The sequence below is a fragment of the Neofelis nebulosa genome, chromosome 11, assembly GCF_028018385.1.
Source record: "Neofelis nebulosa isolate mNeoNeb1 chromosome 11, mNeoNeb1.pri, whole genome shotgun sequence".
In the NCBI taxonomy this organism is placed as follows: Eukaryota; Metazoa; Chordata; class Mammalia; order Carnivora; family Felidae; genus Neofelis; species Neofelis nebulosa.
The window spans coordinates 61,822,805-61,847,637 of NC_080792.1; the positions used below are offsets into that span (position 1 = coordinate 61,822,805).

Here is a 24,833-nt window from a genome sequence, read left to right on the forward strand (position 1 = left end):
AATTCTCAAGTATTTGATTGCAGAGTATTATGTACAGAAAGGGTAAACTGAATGTGTCCCTGCTTTTCCATAAAAATGTACAACTTTTCACCACAGTATTTTTAAGTGTATGGTAATTAGGTCATGCAGTGAGCTCTGTTCTAAGGGAAAATAATCTACACGGGTTATTTGCACCAATGCACTAAGAAAGAAAAGAGATAAAACAACCGCAAGCTGTCTACAGTGGCACGGCTGTGTGCACACCATCCGCTCAGCCGGTGGCCATGCTGGCACCACCCCCTTCCCCCACCCCACCCCCGCCCTGGGCTTAGCAAAACTGGCTGCAGCTTTTAGTTTCTTGGAACACTGCCCTTGCATGGAATTAGTAACTACGCACCTTTCCTAAACTGTTTTGTTCCTTTTCTTCTAAAACTTTTGATACATCTGTTCTAAAATTCTTACTGCAGTTTTAACCTTCAGGAAGTTGGAAAGCATAAAATGCCACCCTAAGACTAGTTACTACATTTTTCAAATAATCATCTAGGCTTGTCATAAACTGAAACCGTTTCCTTGAATGTTCCAGCCGGTTGTTCATTACACTTCTACCGGCACCTCCTTAAGGGAGAAGCAAATGGTGTCGGTCCTGCTGCCACGATCTTGAGTTCAGCTAACCAGAGAACAGGTGCAGTTTCTTTTTTGTTTTCATCACGTGCCAGCTTAAATCAGAGGGTCGGAGGCAAAACCAAATTTTAAAGTCACTATTCAAAATTCACAAAACTAAGTGTAAAAGAAATTTAAATAATTAAACTTCCAAATGCACTCAGACTTGAGATACCCTGTCTTAAATATCAACAAGAGTGAGGAAAACACCACTTTGTTTGACCTTTGTCCTTCTGCCTCAAACTCTGTGCCTTCTCAGTTCTCCTTGGTGAGCCCAGGGCCTTTCCCAGCCTCGGAGGCAGGCGCAGGCGCTTCCCTGCCCCGCTGCCACCCCCTCCTCTCAGGGCAAGCAGCTGCAGGGCAGCCCATAGTCTCTGCAGGTGGGTGTGCGTGCTTCTTGGTGAGGGCGATGCTGCTGCATAGCCGTTGCCTGGCAACAGATGCTCGCGCTGCCTGCGCTCCAGGTTACCCTGGGTGCTCCCCAAAAGCTCCTCTCCTGCTGCCGCGACAGAGCCAGCTGGGATTTGGGATTCTGATCCCATGGTTTAAAACACAAATGAGGATTCGCTTCCCAGACCAGACTAGAAAAAGGCCAGATGATTGAATTTAAAAAAAAAAAAAAACAAAAAAAAGTGTCTTGAACTCCTACCAGATAACAGACTAGGTAAAACTGGCTTTGTTGCATCACTGTATACGGACGTTGACTTTCTATTTTCGAATGTTTAGCAGTGGACTGTGGGCACACTGTACCTCGTACAGTGCAGATATCGCAGCCAGGACACAAAGGTTTATATCTCAGATACACCTCTTCCTTGCCCTTCTAAGCTTCTCGAAGTAATCTTGGCAATAGTTCCTTACTGCAAATGTTACACAAATTACTCCATGGGAAGGATTAGCACAGTGCCAGAAATCAGTGGACAACTAGTAGAAGCTATTTTACACGGATTATTATTTTTTTTATTACTATTATTATTATTATATTGATATATTAACTTCTTGGGTGTATTATGGCATATTTTTCATCATACCTGTTCACATAAGTCTTTCTGAATTCCAAATATAAGAATTTATTGCTAACCCTGTTTAATGATAAACTCAGGCATATTAAAATGTTTAAGAGCTTATTTGAGCAAAACTTGATTCAAATCAGGCAACACCCCATCTAGTTGATGGAAAGTAGCTCCGAGGAGCAGTACAAAATAAAGACTTCCATATCCAGCCGGGAGCGGAAACAAGGCAATTACACTAGGTTAAAAAGTGGGTTGGTTATTGCAAGGTTCCTTGCCGTTAGGGGATGACAGGAGTGTATGAGGCAGATTATCTAACTAGTGCTGATCTGGCGGTTCCAGATTGACAGGTTTAAGATTTCATTTCTGGGAAAAGTCAAAACTAATTGATTCTCAGTTTGGTGATGCGGGGCTTAGCATAAGCGACTCCATTTTGGACCTGTTGTCTTGTCTTGTAACAGCCCTAATTCTTAGATCTGAACAAGTGGAAACTTTTTGCTGTGTTTTTAGGGTCACCGAATTATCAGGCTGCCTTCAAAGTGTGGTTTGGGGGTTCTAACTTAATTCTCCCTTTATAAGTTTCCATGGGATTTGTTTTGAAACTTTTTCTTCCAAGTAACAGTTTCTAAAAATCTTGGCATTACAAAAGTTGGCAAATCCTTATAAACATCCCACTACACTAAGCAATTTTTACTTACCTTTTCTCGCCTCCCGACTTCCCCAGTAGCCACAGTACATGCCAGCTTGCTGTTGCCACATGTGAACAGTTGTGTTAACTCGAGGTGTGAGGCCTGGCAACAGTGATAAATAGTCCCCTTACACAACACGAGAACTTTCAACCTAGCTCAGAGTATAGTATGGCACTGGAGGTTTGCTTTTGTCAAAAAGAATAATTTCGACATGATACTAACCTGGACAAGTACTCTCTGAACTTAAAACCTGATCACAAAATTCCTTTCATGAGACCCCAGACTTTGAGCAGAGTTATCTCTGGCTTTCATGAATTAATTCATCCATTCCATGAAGGTTCCTGGGGCAGGCAGCTCCTGCAGGCCGGGCCCTGGACTGGATGCAGGTGCTGCATGTGTAAAGGACAGACTCAGACCTGGCCCTTGTAGAGTCACCCATCTAGTGAACTGTGGGGAAAGCTGCAAATAAACCATTACAATGCAAGGAGCTGGTGAGATGATGCAGCACAGGGAAGGGGGCCTAACCTGAATGTGGAGGGAGTGGTGAGGCTGGAAGGATAATTAGGAGGTTGCCGAGTGAAGAAGGTATTCCAGGTATTCCAGAAAGAACCAGCATGTGGACCCAGGGATAAGCTAGGGTGTTCAGGAAGTACAAGTAGTTGGAAGGAGAGGCGGGGCAGTGCTGGGAAGGGGAGAGACTTGAGAGAGCTGTGGCCACAGAGTTTACATCAACCAGCCTTGAAGGATCATGGTCAAGCCCTCATAGGTGACGGGAACATGGCAGATCTGTATTGTCACTGCAGCAACATGGTACCAGCACTGGAGTGAGTGAGCAGGAGCCATTGCTGAAGTCCAGGTTAGATTCGTGATCTAAGTAAGACCATGGCAACGGAAGATAGGGTGGAAAAGACAGGACAGATATTTAGGAAACAGACTCTTTGGGACACAATAACTACTCGGGTTTGCAAGAAGGAAAAGGAGTAAGGAATGGCTCCCATGTTCTGGTTTGGAAAATCAGGGGCCCTTATCACAGAGAGAGAGAACAGAGAGGAACAGGCGGGGGGGTGTGAGGGTAGGCTTAGGGGAGGAGCTCAGCCCTTGGCAGGTAGAAGTGAGGATCCCTGTGAGGCATAGAAATGGAGGTGTGCTTGGGGACGGCATTGGACAAGCGGGTGAGCCGGGATGGAGATGTGATGTGGGCATAGAGCCGTGTGCACAGACTGTTGAGGATACAGTCAGCCCTTCCAGGAATGTGTGCAAGGGGAGAAAGAGTGCTGGGGTCTCAGGCACCTCCACCAGGCAGAGGGTGAACAGGACATCAAAACCACAGGACAAGACAGTCTCAAGGAGGGTCAGTGCCAGCTCCCTGGAGAGGTCAAAGAAAGTAAAGACCTAAGTTCATGAATGAAGTTCAGTGCCTGGGAGGCCATTGAAGACCCTAATGAGAATATTTTCAATATTCTGAAATATACTGAATATCTTCAGTAGGGAGGTGGGCCAAAGCCAGGCTGCCAGGAGCTGAGAGGTGTGAACAGGAGGTAAAGAAAGTCAGGCCAGAGTCAGATGCCCTTCCTAACTCTAGGCTGCCATGTGCAGGAGGGAAAATGGTGATACTAACAAGGAGCCTGAGATGTAAGGAGGTGCTGTTGGTTTTGAATAAGGCAGAGGTGAATACGTTTGTCCACTTGAGGTAACAAGCCAGCAGAAAAGGGGAGGCTGAGGAGAGAGGGGAGAGCCAGAGGAGAAGAGACAAGCGGACAAGTGAAGCCGGCTGTGCCCCTGGGTGCTGGCTGCAGAGGGGAGGGGGCAGCAGAGCAAGGAAAACACCCCACACCCACCCACCCCCGCCGTGGTGTTTGCTGTCTGTAAAGAAGATCAGGCCTTGGTGAGAAAGGGAGAAATGTAGGCTGGGAGGGAAGAAACTGGGGCACAGAAGACAGATGAACAAGGCCATGTAAAAGAATCTGTGTGCCGGCCTCACCAAGCCCTAACAGCGCTGCACAAGGAAGTGATCTCGGACCTGGACTTCTGCTAGGTCGCCTCTTTTGCCATCTTTCCCTCAAATCCAAAAAGTCGACTGCAAGACTGCGGACGGACCGTCTCTGGGAACTCGCACTCAGCACAGCGAATGAGAGCACAGTCCGGTCTCCTGCCTTCATCAGTTCCACCGCTAAGATGCCAAGTTCAAGGCCATTGAGTCTCCTAGGGAAGTAGTAGAGCTGTTCAGAGAACTGCGAAGGAGAAACGGGGGCTGGAGATAAAGACAAGAGGCTAAGGGAGGCGGCAGCGTGGGTGCGCTGGAATAGTCTAGAAAATGAACGAACAAAGGCGTTGTGACTGGTGAGCCTCTTACAGATCCTCCTCCCTGATAGAATATGCATGATCCTGCGCGAGTCCTCGCCCGCCTTGGAGCAAGGAGGCGTCCGAGACATCGGCGGGGAGCGCACGCCCAGACCCATTCTCCTGGGCTCCGAGTGCGAGAGGGCCACGCGGGCGCGGTGCGGACCCCGCGCGGGTGAGCGTCCCGCGGGGCCGGGCTCCTAGAGGTCAGCTCCCGACCCCTCCAGCTCCGTTAGCGCTAGCGCCCCTGCCAGATCCTCGCCAGCAGGCCCAGCTCCCCTTCCCGGCCGGGCGGAGGCGCGGGGGTCGCTCGGAACCGGGAGGGGGCGCGCGTCCGACGGCGGAGGCAGCGCGGAGCGCGAGCCGGCCGCCTGGTGTCCACGATCGCCCTTCGGGGACCCGGCGACGAGTTCCGTCCCTCCGCGCCGCGGTCGGCCAGCAGCCCGCGGGGCCCGGGCATCTTCACGGTCCCGTTGGGCGCTTCCCCGCCGCGCAGGCGGGAGCGGGGCTGAGCGGGGCTCAGCTCGGCGGGCGGCGCGGGCGCGGAGACGCGGGGCGAGCGGAGGGCGCAGCGCCATCCCGGCTGGCTCCGGCAGAGCTCGGCGCTCTCGGCCCCCGTCTCCTTTCATGTCATGCTGTTTATCCAGCAGAAAATACTAAGCCTTTACCTTTAAAAAGTATTTATTTGGCTCCGCGAGTCGTCCTCGCATCCTTTTGAGTTAGGAGTTTGCGGTGGGCAGAGGGAGGGGAGACGGAACGCTTGTTCTGATCGAAAAACACCGAGAGACCAGAGCATCTCTTTCAGCAGCGAGGAAGAGAAGCCGTCGCAGGATCTACACACATCTACAACTCTCTATTGCTTTTTGTGCACATTCCTAACTCTGCCCGACGTCCATCCAAGGGGGCAGGCATGGGGTGTTTGGGCAACAGCAAGACCGCAGAAGACCAGGGCGTCGATGAAAAAGAACGACGCGAGGCCAACAAGAAGATCGAGAAGCAGCTGCAGAAGGAGCGTCTGGCTTACAAAGCGACTCACCGCCTGCTGCTACTGGGTAAGGGCGGTGGGCGCTTGGCGGCCCCGGCCCGAGCGGAGCGCACAGCCCAGAGCGCAGCGAGCCAGCGCAGGGGCCGGGCGGGCAGGGCCGGGAGGGGGCCGCGCGCACCGCCGGCGACCGGGGAACCGCTCCTCCAGCCACGAGCTGGCGCGTGCTGGAAAATACCCACGCTGGGTAGGGTAATTGCTGTCTGGGTTGGCGGCAGCGATGGCAGCGGTGTTGGGCTACAGATCACAGCAATCTTTTTGTTTGTTTGCAGGCGCTGGTGAGTCGGGGAAAAGCACTATCGTCAAACAAATGAGGATCCTGCATGTCAATGGATTTAATCCTGAGTAAGGAACGATCAGTTTTGCTTTTGCCTTTGCCTCCAAACTGCATGCGAACTTTTTCACTTCTCTCTAGCTTCCCCCAAAGTGCTTTCTTTAAACAGTTAATTTGATCATCGAGCAGACTTTTGAGATCATCGAGCAACAGGAAAAGAGCCTGTTGTTGAATTTGTAATATTTAGCCGAATCCTTTTGGTGGTGTCTAGATCGAAAAATAAAATAACTTGCTTAACAAAATATGACTTATTAGATGTTCTTGAGGTGTTGGTCTGTGTTATTAGTTTTGCTCTGAGTACACTTAACCAATATGTCACTAAATATTTTTGTCTATATCCTTTGCTTCTATTTCAATTCCTAACTATCACATATGGTAATTCAAATAAAATGTATTTACAAGTGTAGCTGTATAGCTTTTATATGCAGTATTCATAACCACTTTGCTAGGCTATGTGTAGCCTGCGTAGTTGTATACAACTATATATGGTCTGTAACGCATGCATTCAAGTTTGCTTAGAGTACAGATTAGAAAAAAAGCATGTTTTCCTTTACCAGTTAAAAACTTTGCACCTTTTGTCTTGGGGTTGACATTGACCCCCAGGAAAACCAGTCTAGCCCCATGCTGCAGCTGGAAGTTTAAAACCCCACATCAACTGATTCAAGTGAGTGCTAAAAGTGAACTAAATTAATAACAATTCTCTTCATATAGGGAAAAGAAACAGAAAATCCTGGACATCCGGAAAAATGTTAAAGACGCTATTGTGGTAAGGGCTTCTTAAAAAATGTTTGTGTGGTATATTTTAGTTGTCATACACAGAGCCTCAATGTTCTATTTATCCATATGCTTTTTTCTTCATTCCATTTTAGACAATTGTTTCTGCTATGAGTACTATCATACCTCCAGTTCCACTGGCCAACCCAGAAAACCAGTTTCGATCAGACTATATCAAGAGTATAGCTCCTATCACTGACTTTGAATATTCCCAGGTAAGTAAATCCTTCTTGAAATATTTTAAATGGTTCAAGAGAGACCCATTTTCAATGAGATTGCTTGAGAATCAATGCTAATATTATTTTATTCTTGACATTCTTTAAAATCTAGCTCTCTGCCTAGAGAAAGGCTTTCCTTCATGACAAAATATTAACCTTTGTTTAAAATATTAAAGACGATGGGGTTGTAAGAAACGCTTTTATGAATGTATTCGTGAGGCCGGTAATCAGGAAAGTGGCATACCTTTAGGAAAATATTGGTAGTACTTTTTCCTATATGTATTTCTAAATTGATAACTCAGCAGTTTCCCAGATAACCAAAGAATAGAATTTACGTAAGCAGAGAGAAATACTTATGGTAAGTGATTGCTTCCATGGGAATAGTAGAACAGAATTCAGGTCACTCTTACGATGAGCATCCTGTAGCTCAAACGAGAAGAGAATGCATGCTGTAGATAACACGGATCCCTTCTGAGTGTTTATTCTATGATGGAAAAATGTAGTTTGCTTCACATCTGCAGTATTTACGGGCACTTTCCTAACCAGTGGGATGGCAGTACGGCTCATGTGAAAGGGTGAAATAAATTGTAATTTTCTTTTCTTTGGTGTATATGCATATTTTCAAAATATTGTTATGTGGTAATTGGATTAAGCATGTGTCAAAGGAAAATATATTTGTTAGATTTCTCAGAAACTCATCTTTCTTATAGCTGTGCCAAAAGAACATATTTGTGCCTGCACCTCTGTGTGTGCGCGTGCGTGAGTGTGTGTGTGTATGTGTGTACGTTCCCAACAGTAACAGAATTTCAAAGTTTTCATCACCCGGTGTAGGGTTCTTGAGACATTTTTCTTTCTCAGAGTCCTCTCTTCGAAGGGAAGGTGATGCAAAAAGCAGTGTGTACAACAAACAGTGTGTAAAATGCTCTGACTGAAGTCTGGGCCAGTGTGTACCTTCTAGCCCCTACCCTGTCTCTTCAACGGGAGCATCCTGTCCTATAGGCTTTGCAGCAAGATGGCAGATAAGGATTACCCTTTTTTAAAGCTTTTGTTTGCATCCTTTCATTTGATTTTTGCTTCTGATAAGCATTCCAGTGTAACCAGTCAGAGCTCTAGAATTTCTAAAAGGGAGGGTTAGAAGGGGCAAACTGGCTAGAAAAGGGGGCTAGGGTGTCTGGCACAGCAGGAACACTTTTTTACTGAACTGTGTCTTTTTTATTTTTTTAATTATTTTTAACGTTTATTTATTTTTGAGAGAGAGACAGAGAGAGACAGAGCATGAGTGGAGAAGGGGCAGAGAGAGAGAAGGAGACACAGAATCCGAAGCAGGCTCCAGGCTCTGAGCTGTCAGCACAGAGCACGATGCGGGGCTCGAACTTATGAACCATGAGATCGTGACCTGAGCTGAAGTGGGACATTTAACCGACTGAGCCACCCAGGTGCTCCCTGAGCTGTGTCTTTAACTGGATGGCTTAGAGGGGGTAAAGGAGATGATGAGGGAGGAGCGTAGGGGGTAGAACCAAAGCAGTGATTCAGCCAGCTAGAGCTATAGGGTGTCCCCTAGTACTCTGTGACACTGTATGTATCGAAGAGGTCCCCCAAAACTACAAGGTCCTAGCTCAAATCACAGATGGCGTTCCCATGCAACTTCAGATTTACACATTCATAGACATATACTTGAATTCTCAAGTCTGTCTGGGCATGTTTGCTTGAAAGTAAGTAATCATAAAATATCTCCTATATCATTCTGACTTAGGAAAAAAAGTGATTCTTATCATGTAATGAGGAATTAGAATTAAGGTGTGTTAGTCACATGTTTTTCTTCTTCACATGATAGGCTCACACCTGATAAGGGATTTCATATTCAATGCCAAGTTCAGAAACAGTAACTCCTGAGGGGATTACTAAGGAATCCAAAGCACCTAACCTGTGAAAGTGTTTTTGAGCTCTATCGTGAATATTTTTAATAAAAAGAGAAAACTGAAGGACCCATTTCCTTTGAAAACATGTATTTTCACATAGGTGTGTTAAGGCTACTTAAAAATAAGTATCAGAAACCATAATTCATTACAAATAAAATAAAAGAGAATTAGGACCCAACAGTTCTGGGTTGACTGGGATGAATGCAATTATGCTCTTTCAGAGATAATCCTTTTTTTCTCTTTCGGTAGGTTTTAAACCTGACATTCTTTTGTCTTATGTGCCTATGGCGTGTCAAATGTGATTATATTTCTAATAGTCTACATTTATATAAAGAAGGAAATTAATACCTAAACATATAACGTTCCTTCTGAAGATTCCATTTTTATTTTAATGTCCACACATTTTTCAGTAACATGTATTCTATCATGCTCTGAAATAGTCATCACTTATATTACTAACTTGAATAGTTCTTGGATTCACATTTTGATGATCCTCACCGAGAAAGATATTAAGATATTGGAGAAAATTAACTTTTATTTAAAGAAACTATATATTATTGTAAAAGCCATAAAAGTAGAGCTAAATCAAGTATCTTAATAGTAAATACAGCACAAATTCATTAAATCTAGGACTTTTTGAGATTGGATCCTTGAGAAAGTCTTTCGGTGTCACAAGTGAGGTCTTAGGCTCATTTTCTTGTAGATAGAAAAGGATTTTATCATAAAAAGTTAATTTCAGAGTTCTTTAATTTAAGAAGGAAAAATCAGAATATACATTTAAAATTATACGAGATTGCCCATTATCGTGGAAAGTTTAGCCTTATCTTGAGGTGTCTTAAGGATTTTCTCTAAGAATATTACACTTAAGTTTACCTTTTGGCTTTTTGCTGTTCATATTGCCTTCCATTTGGATGGCAGCTGAATTACTTGAAACCTAAGTTTTAATAGAGAATGCCGAGGTGGACAGGGGATAGCATCTCTCCAGCTAACAGTTGTTCTGGAGAGGTGGGGGGTAAGGGAGAATGTTCAGGGCCAGACCTCCCAGATCTGTACTGATCTGAAGGGCCTTTGGAGAGGAGTTACATGCTCTGGTTGTGATTTATCAGGACCACTCTGGCTGTAGGTGGAGAATGGATAGTAGGAAGCCAAGACTGCAGAGGGGCAACTTCAGGAAGCTATTGAAGCAATTCAGATGGGAGATAACGGAGCAGCCTGGCGTGGGATGGTATTCATTGATAGGTGCCTAGTTCGTTCTTTTCTCATGCATACATCCAAAACTTGTCTTTCTGTGGACTGGGGTCCGTCCAGGAACCCCTGCACTAGTTAGGACCATGCCTTTGCCTCCAGCTCATCTACGCATGAGGTGATTGAAAACTGTCTCAGGTGATGACTGTGACACATTCCCCCTTCACCTCCCAAAAAACTCTTAGCACAATACCAAACCTAAATCAATTAATTAAATTGAATTAGTAATTTGCGTGGTTCCTTTCTTCTTAAAATGTGGGGATTTTATTAGCTCTTTTAAAATTGTGGCTTGCTAGGTTTTTTTTTCTAAGGGGAAGCTGATAAACAAGGCTCAAGGAGAAATGTGAAAGCAGTCTGATGTGTTGATCGGTACTCTGTCATTACTAGCTGCTATTTCCTAAGTGACCGTTTTATCAGAATTATAGGTCAGCATAAGCCCGGAGAGCAGGAACTATTCTGTCCTCCCCTCCCAGGTAAAAGTACACCAGGAATTTGGTTGAAGAATAGGCTGGCTCCCTGCAGAGCAGAGGGGTAGGGCCCGGGGAGCTGCCCACCTTGGGTCTTAGATCCACCACTCTCAAAAGACGTGACCCCTGGCAAGTGACCTGCCCCTCAGTGAGAACAGATGTGGGAGCCAGGCTTCCTGGAGCGGCTGTTAGGAGGGTGCACGGAAGGGCTGAGAAGCATCCGGTGCTGAGGCACCCTTAGCTACTCCTGATTGTGCGCTTGTCCTGTGGGGAATGCGTGCAGAATTCTAGAACTCACATCACCCAGGTTAGTGGGCTAGTGTTTTTCTAACCAACTGAACTCTTTCATCCCACCATCCAAAAAGTCTTTAAAGCCCACAATATGTGTCAGGTAGGAGTAAATTTTCCGTCTGGAGCCCCAGCTGCAGTACCCCCCTAGGTCCCCAGCATTTGCCCTCGAACCTCATCAGGGCCCTCTGAGCCCCCCAGCACTGTCAGGAAATGACAGGCCAGTTGTGTTAGCTCCCAGGGAACAGGCTTCTCCCCTGGCTGTCCTCCTGTCCTCTCCCCCAACAACTCACGCCACACAGCTGGGTACACGGAAAACAACTCCTGAGTGCCTGTTAGAATATAACACAATCCTTTGTCCACTCCACTAGGGAGCTGTGGGTGTCACAAGTCCGGGGACTGGCCACCTGGGCCATCACACTGCGTTACGGAAAGGAAGGTTCCCCTCCATACAATGAAACAGTGAACCCTCGCTTTCGCTCAAGATGACATTTCGATCCACGTCCCAGGCACCCACCCTGTTATTTGCCTTTCGAAGGAGTGAGGTTTACTTTGTGTTGTAAAAGAGAAGGGTAACATGAGGAAGTGTAAGAAGTGGGAATTACCAGTATGTGTTCCACAGTAAACCAGAAGCTCTTAGAAATCTGTATATATGGCATCCAAGAGAAAAATCCTCTTGGGTAATTTCAGATGTGATTCATAAACCGGGATTACTGCACGGGGGCGCCTTGGGCGCACCCTTCCCAGATCTCAGCCGCCCCTGGTGTGGGGAGCCGCGGGGTGGGGAGCTGACTGCCCTGAACGGGAGCCCAAGGGGAGAATGGCCTCGCGGGGCTCAGGCTGCGTCTGTGCTTTCAAGGGCCAAGGCAGGGCCTAGAAAGAGCATCCTCCTGGGCTAGGAAGTGGACAAGGTGCTCCAGAGACTCCTGTCCAGGATCTCGGAGTCTGTGGACTGGACAGTGTCCTGATCTTGAGGGAAAATACTGGGGCCAGACCACCTGGGCTCCAATTGTGACGTCCCCGCCACTGCAGGACCTTGAGCAAATCACTTCGTTGCCGTCTGCCTTTTCTCAACTGTGAAACAGAGGTGATCACAGTACCTACTGCGTGAGGTCGTTATGAGGACTGAAGCAGTGATCCGGCATTGATTTGGTGCCAGCCCTCCTCACCGCAGTCCTGCCCTGGTGGCCTCCGATGAATGCTCAACTGCCTGCACACTGTCAAGTCCTCTCTGGGTGCAGGGGGGGAGACGACTGAACCTTCTCACTATTCCGCCACCAGCCAGCTGTACCCTGCAGCCCTGTTTTGAGCCAGCACCTATAAACCGTGTCCTCTGTCCACGCCAAGTGCTGATGTCCCCAACACCTCACAACATACCTGGGAGGAGGTGTCTCTAATGATCCCCAAAGAGCTGTCAAGCCATCCACTGGCCCTGACTGCTCAGAACCCGGCCTGAGTGTCTCCTCACAGCACAGACACCCCGGGGGCAGGGGGAGCTCCTCCAGGCACTCTCCCACCTGACCTCTGTCACCCACAGCCCCCTGTGTCTCAGCCGTGTTCCTCCTACTCCATCTTACCTCCAGTCAGATTTTCTTGAAGTGACTTCCGGCTTCCTCCTTTACCACCATCTCTGCCCCTCTTGGTCCTCCCCTTCCGTTCTGTGCCTTGCCTAGCGACAGGTTCTCTGAGGCCACCTGTAACTGCCCTAGATTTGCCTAGATTTGTCACATTTTTCACCTTCCTCCCTGGGGCTACAGTGTCTGCTTGGTTTTGCCACACGTTCCAGCAAGCTTCTGGCTCTTGTAACCCAGTACTCACCCCAACACACCCTTTCTAATAATAGAGAGATGAGCTGTATCCTGAAGCACCCCCTCCCTCCGCGAGGGAAGTTAATACTGAAATACATCACATTTCAAGAATAGGTTTCTCCTCAGGAAAGTTTTCAGCATTAGACTTTTGCTAAATAAAATATTTTAAATGTCCCAGGATGTGTTTCTCTAGTTTTAAAAAAAAATCCTAGAAAGATTATTTCTTTAAGTAAAGAATAACCATTCTTTCTCTCATTTGCACCCCTGGATTTTTTTTTCCTTTTCTGAAGTTTGCTGGAAGTGGTGAGTGCCTATGTCTCAGAGCAAGGCCGCCATATTGATTTTACAGGGCGTTGTCAAAGTCATATTTTAAAAACCGTGGTGTGTGTTGAAAACGGACTGTTGGTGAGGCCTTAGAGATCATCTAGTCTGAGAGCTCCAGTTGAGGAAACGGCAGGAAACGAGGGAAAGAACTTGCCAGGGAAGCAGGGAGTTTCATGATTTCCCACTGCGCGTGGAGTACCCTGGCTGTTGGCAAAGATGGAACATGGCTTCCCTTTCTCTCCAGAGAGAGGCCTTTGTAACAGAGTGGTCTGAAGAGCAGTCTTCAGTGGGATAGCATTGATGACCCCCAAGGCTTTTTCTGCCAAAACTGAGTGTGAAGGTGCTGCTGAGGGGGAAAGGTGGATGTGCAAGAGGTTACCTTAGCTCCTCTTGCTTCTTCAGTGTTTAGTCAACACACTTAAGTGTCTGTGGATACCAGGATGAATAAGGAGCGCTACTTTTCCTCTAGACGCTTTTATCCTCTAGAGGGAATACAGACTTATGAACAAAGTGGATGTTGTTGTACAGTGCTACACTAGAGATGTTTATGGGGAGCTATTGGGAGTGTGTGGGGGGCCCCACCCTACCAGCTTCATGCTGAGCTGAGGCCAGGGGATTTGGGCCTCCTCCTCAAGGTTCTGGAAAACCATTCACTGATTCTAGTCAGGGAGTGACAAAATGTAAGTTGTCTTTGGCAAGACTACTCCCGAATCCATTAAGAGGCCACTCCTGCATGTCTGCCTTTGCAAGGCTCTCTGAGGCTCTGTCTGCCATTGGGCAGAAGGCACTCCCCCATCAGAAACCTGCTTCCAAGCCTCACTTTGCTTGTGTCAAAACGCTAAGGACAAATGGAACCCCCATACTTCATTTTGCACAGCTGGTATAAAATGAAAGGAATTGCTATTATTTTAATAAAGTATTTTGGTTAGATCCATCGACAAGACTAGCGCTTCTGTGAGGATGCTTTTTTAACATTCCATTTTTGGTGCGCCTGGGTGGTTCAGTCGGTTGAGCGTCCGGCTTCGGCTCAGGTCATGATCTCACAGTTTGTGGGTTCGAGCCCCACATCGGGCTCTGTGCTGACCGCTTGGAGCCTGGAGCCTGCTTCGAATTCTGTGTCTCCCTCTCTCTCTGCTCCTCCCCCGCTCATGCTCTGCCTCTCTCTCTCTCTCTCTTCTTCAAAAATAAGTAAAAGCATTAAAAATAAATAAATAAAAATAAAATAAAATTCCATTTTTTTTCTTTGAGACAGTATCATAAGGAGCATTCCTAACAAGTAACTTTTTATTTTGCAACACTTTTAATCTTACCCCCAAAATGCAAAAGTAGTACAAAGAACTTCCAGGCACTCATCACACAGATTCACCAATAGCTAGTTGGCCATATTTGCTTCCCCCTTCTGTCTACACTAACACACATTTTTTCATGAACCATTTGAGAGTTGGTTGCAGGCACCGTGTTCCTTTACCTCTAAATACTCCAGTGTGTATTGTGATGAACAAGGACAGGCACTTTGATAAGCACAGTATGGTTATCAAAATTAGGAGATTTAACATTGATTTGGTCTTGTTTTGTAACCTACAAATGTTATTCAGTTTTCACCACTTGTCCAGATAATAATATATAGTGAATAATATAGTGAAATTACAGTCGTCATCTTCGTCGTTGTCACCATCATCATCGTCATCATCATCGTGAGAACTCTGGTCAATAGTCCAATCCAGGATCAAGCACTACATTTCATTTCCATTTTTCCTTTATTCTGCATCAGTTCCTCAGCCTTCCTTTCTGTCCTGACCTTGACCAGACATTAATTTTGAGGAGTGCCCTCACTGTGGCTCATCTGATGTGTCGTGACCAGATGCGATTAACGCTTTGGCAGCAAAAGCCCACAAGTGACCTCGTATCCTTCCTAGTGCATCACGGATGTTAACGCTGAAGCTCTTAGTGAAGGTGGGGTCCGCTGCCCTTTTCCTCTTTGTAATTCTTACGTCTGTTCCAGGAATGTTCTTTTTGAGGCCATATAACTACCCTGTTCTTATCAAAACATTCACACTCTGATTTTAGCAGACTAATAAATTTTATCCACAGTAAATATTTAAGGGGGCAAGCTGTTACCAATTTTTTTGATTCTCTCTACATCCTACAGTGAAAACCAAATAGAACGTAGATCGTGATGCTGCTCTTCACATAATTAAAAGGCCATTATTCTGTGCTCTTGATAATAAAAGCGTGTGGAGCAACCTCTCGTCTACAACACACCAAGAAATCCAGGCTTGAGCCCACAAGGCAACTCTTCCCTAGAGTGTTTTTCCTTACAAGGGACACATTTTCAAGGGTCACAAGATAAAGCAACACATTTTTTTAACTCCTTGAGTAAGATGTCATTGAAACCTCCAATCCTTTGAAAGTGTGAGATTTTTGCTGTCAAGTCTCATCTCAAATTTTGATACGTTGGGAATTTGTCACTTGGCTTACCAAGTTCACTTCGAAGGACACTTGCTCTTTCCAGGAGCCTATGACATTTAAAAATACCTTAGCATTAGAGCATATTGTCCTTATCGTTGCTAGTTTTATGTAACTGGGAGAGAAAACATCTTGAACTTTACGGCTGTCTCTCAGGAAATGGTGGAAGGAGCAGACAAGTAGGCTATACTTACGTCACATTAAGACTTGAACGAGTTGACACGTGTGGTTTGTGAGAAAGGTACACTGAGGTTTTAAGAGGCAGAGCAATGACTTTACTCCTGAAAAGACTCCTTCCAGACACTGATTTTTGAATTTTTTTAGCTTTGCTTGAGAACCTCATCCATAATGTGTGGGGTTTTTTCCTCACTTCTTAAAATACTCCTGTACATTTTCTGTTCTGCCTTTCTTAACAGCATTGGATTAAATTAGATCCACTGTATGCATAACATTTTCACTACACAAAGCAGTTGCATTTTTTAAAGTTGTATTTGTATTTTTTTGAATAGGAAGTGTTTGTGTATGGCACAAAGTCCAAAAGATGTAAGAGGGTGAAAAGTCTCTCTCTTACTCCAGCCCCCAGATACCCAGTCTCGCACCCAGAGACAGCCGGTGTAGCATAAAATTGACTTAGGGCCCTCAGAAAGCAGTCCTTTTAACGTCTTTTTATCTCAGAGTGGTAGTCACTTATAAAACACAATTGCAGTTAATCTTTTAAATGTGGGGAAAATATCTAGCCTGAATTGCCAAGTGAATGTTTTTGAAATAAAATTTGACATTAACGAATTAGCATTAAATTGTAAGGAAATGGTTTTGGTGCTTAGATGAAATGCCAGAGTACTTCGTTATGAAAATATAGGAAAATTTTATTAGGCATCCATGTTTTATTTATTCATTTATTTTTTATTTTTTTGCTTTGCTTTTGGAGTAATAGTTTTCTTTTTTTTCTTTTCTTAATTTTTTTCAAACAATTTATTGTCAAGTTAGCTCACCTACAGTGTAGTCTTGGCTTCAGGAGTAGATTCCCGTGATTCATCACTCACATACAACACCCAGTGCTCATCCCAACAAGTGCCCTCCTCAGTACCCATCACCCACCTCCCCCACCCCCATCAACCCTCAGTTTGTTCTCTGTATTTAAGAGTCTCTTATGGTTTGCCTCCCTGACTGTTTATAACTTATTTTTCCTTCCCTTCCCCTATGGTCTTCTGTTAAGTTTCTGTCTTTCTCTGACTGACTTACTTCACTTAGCATAGTTCACTCTCCCAACAACGTGGATGGAACTGGAGGGTGAACATCCATGTTTTAAAGTGTAGAAGCCACAGCCTTTATCCCTCCGAGGGGTACCTTACAGTATACAGTTAACCCAAGTGGAACACCTGGAGGGCATTTGACCTTTGGGTTCTGGGTGGCTAATAACGTGTCAGAGCATTTGGTAGCTCTCTGGGGCTATTTCTCTGACCATTTCCTGTAGGGCCATGTGCCCTGTCTCACAGGAGTCTCCCATTCATTCTGTACCCATCCTGTAGTATTCCTTCTTGGCTTTAGGACATTCTATCCCTCCCACACTTCCCAGTCCTTGAAACTTCTGCATTAGGAAAGACCCCTGGTTTCCTCCCATGTGCCACGCTTACCTCCATCCGCACATCACACGTGGTCCCTCCTTCCCACCAGTTCTTGCTTTACCACCTGCAAAACCTGCCTGCTGTTTCTTAATTCCTCTTCCTGAACGACCATGATTCCTGAAACACAGTTTGGGTGCTATTCGTCTTTATTTAAATACTGATTTGCCAGAGGTTCCTTTTGAGTACCTAGGAAGTTCTCAACTAATGCTGAGTGATATAAGTAACTAAAGAAAGGAGTATTTGCCCCCTTTGAGTTCCTCCGATTAGCAAGGCTTAAACTCACTAAGAAAGTGGATTATGTGTCATGATTTCAAATCTTTACCCGTCCTTCTTATTTAAAGCTCACACGTCATAGTCGTGCTGTGTTTTGCCAATAAACACGTATTTAGTGGGGGTAGGAACCATCGCCTCCTTGCTTGCCATGGCATTTGCCACAGAGTTCTGCTCCAAGATGTGTACTGTGGTCACCAAGGTAATTGCCGCACACTCAGCACTGTACTTAGGACTGTGAGTTATGCAAAGTTACGCAAAGATTGTAGCCGCAGGAAACCTACGACTTAGTGAAGAAACAAGACGTACGTACAGCAGGCTATGGTATGTGCTATAGAATTAATGAGCCACACAGTGTTGTATAATTTAATACTACCTCCTGCGGGATAGACTAGAAATTCTGTAGCCACTCAGAGAAGATTCCTAAGGACAGTAGGGCTCAGACCACAGGCTTCGTGTGGTGGGGCTACTTCCTGGGAGAATAGTGTTTTCATTAGCAGAGCCGCAAGAGCTACGGACCGAGTTGGGAAAAACCAGCCTAGCTGAAGTCAAGGTGGGTGTTGAAAGGAGATGGAGAGTTAGGGAGACAGGACAGAGGCTGCCAACCCAGCTGGAACACTTACTATTCATTTTATTAAAAAATCGGGCACACTGTGGATTTGGAACAAGGCTTCTGGGAGACGGAACAGAAGAACGCAGACAGGAAGAGACATTGTCAGTCCACGGAATCACACGTGCACTCACTTGGTCAGGAAGCACATGCCCATCACAAAATCAGGATCCATCTGCCAGTGTAGCTCCTTCGTTGTCCTGATGGACTGTGGGAGCCATGAGCTTGGCTGGAGCCTAAGGTGAGCCCAGGGTCTACCGACTTGGCTTCATGGTGTTTAAAAAAAGGAAAGAATGTCATCTTTTAGCTTAAGTAGTGAAATCACAGTTGTGGCAGTCAATTTGTTACACATGCACATAATTACTTAGTGTTTAAAGAAGTATTAGTAGGGGCGCCTGGGTGGCGCAGTCGGTTAAGCGTCCGACTTCAGCCAGGTCACGATCTCGCGGTCTGTGAGTTCGAGCCCCGCGTCAGGCTCTGGGCTGATGGCTCGGAGCCTGGAGCCTGTTTCTGATTCTGTGTCTCCCTCTCTCTCTGCCCCTCCCCCGTTCATGCTCTGTCTCTCTCTGTCCCAAAAATAAATTAAAAAAATGTTAAAAATAAAAAAAAATAAAAATAAAAAAAAAATAAAGAAGTATTAGTAGTCAAAACTATGTTCAGGCTAATTATGTTTTTTTTCATTCTATAAAGCATGTAAAATGTAGGAAGAGAAAAGATAAACAGCCACTCATTTCCATTTGAACTTGCTTATCCCACATTGAAGTGAAATGAACCTTACCAAAATCTTGTTTATCCTACGTGTTTATCCACATACACATCTAACTCACTCACACACACACACACACACACACACACAGGCTGAATCATGCACAAAGTATTACGTAAGTTGTGAACATTGTTTTAAACATATTACACTTATGGGGCGCCTGGGTGGCTCAGTCAGTTAAGAATCTGGCTCTTGATTTCGACTCAGGTTATTATCCCAGGGTCATGGGATCGAGCCCCATGTCAGGCTCCATGCTGAACATGGAGCCTGCTTAAGATTCTCTCTCTCTCTCTCTCTCTCTCTCTCTCCCTCCCTCTGTTCTTCTCCCCCACTAATGCACACACCCTCTCTCTATATATAAAATAAAATAAAATAAAATAAAATATTACACTTAGTGCAATGATAATTCTTCAAAAATATCTGAAAAGAATGAAAACTTTTCATGGCAAAAACTCCTTCTACAGTTCTCTCTGAAAAAGGAAAACAGACATTTTCTCCTTATTTTTTCCCCCTTTTATTATCATCCATCAGATAGGAGAGTGATGTTTGGTTTCAAAAATGAGTTTTACCATCCATGATTCTTGATTGGGTTCTAGAACCATTTACACAATCTCAGTCAAATGGGTATTTGTAAAAAACAAAAATTGTTACTTGAGTTTTCATTTTAATCAAAACTAATGTTAGCAGTTTTATGGAATTATTACCAGGTTTCATTTGTTTTTATCCGTAGCAGCATATTCATTACCCTAAAGAATACCTTTAGCGAGAATACGACTGATTTGAGAAATTATTGGGAGAACCCTAACCCCTCTTTCTCAAGCTTCCTCTCCTTACCCAGTCTCCTCTAAATTTTTACATTATTTAAATGTTCGATTGCTTTGCATTTTAAATGATGACATATCATAACCAAGTACTCGTTTTTAAATTTCTTTAGGTTATTTAAAATAATTCTTAAAACGTTGTATTTTTATTTGTTTTGGTGAAACTATGTAATCACTTACCCAAGAAACTCAAAGGACATCAACTGGCATCTTTGTCTGCTTGAAGGAATTAAGCTGATAAAGATGATCATTGTTAAAAGTTATCTTTAATAAGTAGTGCATCATATCATGTGAATTTCTCTCCTTTACTAGAAGATAATTATCTTTCAAATTACCCATTATTAGTTTTCTCTGAATAAGCGTTCAATACAGTTTTTCAAGAATGGTTACCTGGTATGTCAGGAACTGGGGTAAACACTGGAAATGCCAAGGTACATTTTTGTGTGTCCAGAAGGAGTTTAAATAAACAACTAGGACACGTTGAGGTATGTTGTCTATGCAGAGGAGGGTCGGATTGGCCTGTTAGGGAGCAGTTGGTGGCCCTGTCCCAGGGAAGGTGAGACCTGGACCAGACTGCAGAATGAACGAGTTTGGCAGGTAGACCAGGGATGGAGGGGAGTGGTGCCAGAGCACCTTGTACAAATCATGAAACATCCGCGGAGTCCTGCTCACAACAGGAATGGAGAAAGAGAGTCTAGACCTGCAGAAATATCCTGGTGAGATGTTCTTATAGTCATGGCTGTCTTGGAGCTGAGTTCTAGGTAATTCAACTGGAGACTTTTATACTTACTCCAGTGTAAGATTTTATAGTGTAAGGGTTACGGTAGAAATAAATAAAAACAACTGCACAGATAATAGAAAAGAATTACAAGAACTTCAGAAAATGTATGAGCTTCATTGAAAAGATTGCTTTAAATGGTCCAAGCTGATTTCACTGAGGATAAAGTTGAAACTACTTTGTATTTAAGCCAAATTATTTTTCATGAGACCAAGAAATTTGGGAGATTAACTCTTTCCAGGGTGTCTGTTTCCAGTACTTGCTCTGTACTCGGCACTACTCTTGTCCCAATAGATCATGGGTCATATGCAGTTGACTTCTTCACTTCATTTTGACCACACCTCCTTTTCTCTACTCCTTTTTTTTTTTTTTTTTTTTTACTATTTCTTTTTGAGAGAGAGAGAGAAACAGAGCATGAGTGCGGGAGGTGTAGAGAGAGAGGGAGACACAGAATCTGAAGCAGGCTCCAGGCTCTGAGCACAGAGCCTGACGCAGGGCTCAAACCCGTGAACCATGAGATCATGACCTGAGCTAAAGTCGGACGCTTAACCGACTGAACCACCCAGGTGCCCCATCCTTCTCTCCACTCTTATTTTGACTTCTTGATTCTTAGCATTTCAGCTGGAAGCGGACTTAAGTGTGTCTAGTCTAGCCTTAAGTGTGAACTTACTTTATAGATGAGCAAGATGTGACAGCAGAACCTTAAGAGACTTGTCTAGGGTCTTCCAAATGTGTTGACCCAGAGGTCAAGCCAGGACTAGACACAGAGTCTCCTAATTCCTCATTTGCTTTTATCTTATTGGCTTCATTATGTATGGTCCAGATCTGCATTTATATAGAAGACTTGTATTACCTATTAGATTGAATAATAAGAAATTGCCAGTGGGACGACATCAAACTAAGAGTTTTTTACACAGAAAAGGAAGCCATCGACAGAACAGAATATTTCAACGAAATGAAAAGGCAACTAACTGAATGGAAGAAGAGATTTGCAACTGATATCACTGATAAGGGGTTAATATCCAAAATATATAAAGAATTCACACAACTCAACACACACAAAAATTTAATTAAAAAATAGAGGATGGGGTGCCTGGGTGGCTCAGTGGGTTGAGTGTCCGACTTTGGCTCAGGTCATGATCTCACGGTTTGTGGGTTCAAGCCCCATGTCGGGCCCTGTGCTGACAGCTTGAAGCCTGGAGCCTGCTTAGGTTTCTGTGTCTCCCTCACTCTCTGCCCCTCCCCTGCTTGTTCTCTCTCTCTCTCTCTCTCTCTCTCAAAAATAAATTAAAAAAAAAAAACTTAAAAAAAATAGAGGATTTGAATACACATGTCTCCAGAGACATCCAGATGGCCAAAAGACACATGTAAACATGCACAACACCACTCATCATCAGGGGAATGGAAATCAAAACCACAAGGACATATCACCTCATACTTGTCTGAATGGCTATTACCAAAAAGACAAGAAATACCAGATGTTGGTGAGGATGTGGAGAAAAGGGAGCCCTCATATACTGTTGGTGGTAATGCAAACTGGTACAGCCACTATGGAAAGGGGTATGGAGGGTCTTCAAAAAGTTAAAAATAGAACTACCCTATGATCTAGCAGTTCCACTTCTGAGTGTTTATCTGAAGAAAACAAAAACACTAATTTAAAAAGATACATGCACCACTGTGTTTATTGCAGCATTATTTACAATAGCAAAGATACAGGAGCAACTTAGGTGTCCGTGAATAGATGAAAGGATAAACTATGGAATATTACTCAGCCATGAAAAAATGAGATCTTGCTCTTTGTGACAACATGGATGGATCTAGAGGGCAGCATTATGCTAATTGAAGTAAGTCAGAGAAAGACAAATACAACTTCACTCACATGTGGAATCTAACAAACAAAGCAAATAAACAAAACAAAACAGAAACAGACTTATAGATACAAAGAACAATGTGATGTTTGGCAGAGTGGAGAGGAGGGAGGTCGGGGGGGGAATGGACGAAATAAGAGAAGGGGGTTAAAATGTCCAGTTGTAAAATAAATAGGACAGATTATAGGAAGAGGGATTGCCAGTATGCGGCCATTTTTGACGTACAATATGCAGTTTCCTGTGGTTTAACCTTACGGATTGGGTGTCGCCGACCAGCCTTCAGTCCCTTATATGCCCAGGGCCCCGATGAGGGGCACCATCAGTGGCCAGGTTGCAGCAGGGCAAGGTCCTTTCCTAAGCCTTCCAAGGAGCCTGTGGGCCAAGAGGTGGCAAATCCTCCCGTCCCCCCTCCCCCTCGGTGTCCCTGTTTCCCCCACCCTGATGCATTTGGTCAGCGCTGCCTCAGTGCTTATTTGGTCGACGTTACACATCCTTGGTGGCTGAGGATGTGACATGTTTGCTTGTTTACAGTCGTAACAGCGAGAACTTCAAGCAGTCAGTTTAAAGGATTTTGTGTGAAGTCACCCTGAAAGAGTCTCAGTACATGTTGGGGGTGGGAGATAAACAGGATGGTGTGCTCTGTGTAATCAGTCTCTGAACTCGTTCCCTTACTCAGCTTGGTATCCTTTCTTCAGGCTCTTTTTTTTTTTTTTCTTGAAAAGAAAGGAAGCAAAATTGCACCAGAAATCTAATTATAATAGCTCTACATATATAGTTCCATTAAAACAGGGGTGCCTGGGTAGCTCAGTCAGTTAAGCCTCCGACTTGGGCTCAGGTCATGCTCTCATGGCTCATAAGTTCGAGCCCCATGTCGGGCTCTGTGTTGACGGCTCAGAGCCTGGAGCCTGCTTCAGATTCTGTAGCTCCCTTTCTCTCTGCCCCTCCCCCACTGCATGCACGCGCGCATGCGCGCTCTCTCTCTCTCTCTCTCAAAAAATAAACAAAAACTACAATTGTATGTGAGTCATTTTGGTGACTAGAGGAAACTCCTTAAATGTTATGGAGACTCTTGTCTTATCTCTGTCGTCTACTATATAACCTCGGGTGATTTAAATGACATTTCTGTGCTCAGTTTTCTCATCTTAAAATGGGGATGATAATAATAATAATGCCTACCTTGTGATGGAAATGAAATACACTAATGCATCTCAGTGCTTGCCACTGTGGCTGGCATCCTGCAAGCTTCCAACAGATGTTAGCTGTTATCTAATAGCCTTTCTGGTGGCATTTATTTGACGTTGCCAAGTGCTGAAGCTTTGGAAACTTCGCTTAGGGATTTTGCTGTCAGATACCTGTGCACCAGAAACACGCAGAGTACTGTTGCTCTCGGGGGGAGGTGGGGAGACGCTGCCCCCACTCTCTCCAGAGAGACAGTGCAGTGCTTGGGATCCTTGCTGAATTCCTGAGACCAGCAGGGCCCTCAGGAGCAGGGCGGTGGGAGCTGTCACCGACATGGGACAGCGCCCATGCACCCCCCCCCCCCCCCCCCCCCCCCCCCGTCACCGTCAGATGCGTGCACTGCGCCCAGGCACTTCTGGGAGCCGCCCCAGAGCCAGCGTGGCTCCCAATGAAGGGTCAGGCTGTGCTGTGTGCAGAGGACTGTCTCTCTTCCGTACCTTTTCAAGGCTTGGGGTTGTACGGGAAGAGCTAAAAATACTATATGCTGCAGAAAATGTTTTAATCTGGAGTAAATTATATAGTTTAGATGAAAATATAAGAAAAATCAAATTGGAATCTTAAAATGCATGATACCCAACCAAAAAAATTTTCTGCCCCTCACTTTTCACTTTATTATATATATATGTATGTATATATATATATATATATACATACATATATATATACATACATATATGTATGCATATATATGTATATATATACATATATATGCATATATATATGTATATATATATACGCATATATGTGTGTATATATATGTGTGTATATATATATATTTTAGTGATGTTGGTAACTTGAGTTGGTAGCAATGAAAATAACGAGTAACGCTCATGCAACTCTGCACGCCAAGTGCTGCCCTAGGTTGTGTGTCCACAGCAGCACTCTGGGGTGGCCGCTGCTCTCCCCACTTCACACATGAGGACACACAAGCACAGAGAAGCAGGTGACGTGCCCAGGGGGCCATGGAGCTGGTGGGCACGTGGTTCAGGTCAGGAACCCAGGGGGGTCTGACTCCAGAGCCTGTCGTGTCACCTTCCTGGGCTCAGGGACCGCTGGTCCACGTCACACGCTGAATCAGCCTGATTTCAGCCGCAGGGTGTGACTTGAGCAGGGTGTCCCTCATTTTGATCTTTGTTTTCAGAGTTGAGGTCGATGAAACTCGGTGACGCATTTGTACGTCTCAGAGAAGATGTAAGCAGTATATGAGCGGGGTCCTATATCTGACTACATGATAGTCTGTCTGGGGGTGGGCAGGGTCCCCCCAGCTGGGGCCATCGTTCACTTCCTCATCTGAGA

General features: G+C 44.8%; 1 protein-coding gene across 4 annotated transcripts in view; it reads left to right on the forward strand.

Moving 5' to 3' along the window:
• Positions 1 to 24,833, forward strand: part of GNAL (G protein subunit alpha L) — a 150,809-nt gene that overhangs the window by 39,497 nt on the left and 86,479 nt on the right. The window contains exons 1-5 of one of the 4 annotated variants that reach the window (XM_058692729.1): positions 4,743 to 4,850; positions 5,484 to 5,727; positions 5,990 to 6,062; positions 6,763 to 6,817; positions 6,921 to 7,040. In XM_058692729.1, coding sequence (XP_058548712.1) covers positions 5,586 to 5,727; positions 5,990 to 6,062; positions 6,763 to 6,817; positions 6,921 to 7,040 — 390 coding nt within the window. In that variant the 5' untranslated portion in view covers positions 4,743 to 4,850; positions 5,484 to 5,585. Of the gene's footprint in view, positions 1 to 4,742; positions 4,882 to 5,480; positions 5,728 to 5,989; positions 6,063 to 6,762; positions 6,818 to 6,920; positions 7,041 to 24,833 lie in introns of those variants that run through there. The other 3 variants (XM_058692728.1, XM_058692730.1, XM_058692727.1) reach the window with 3 other exon arrangements.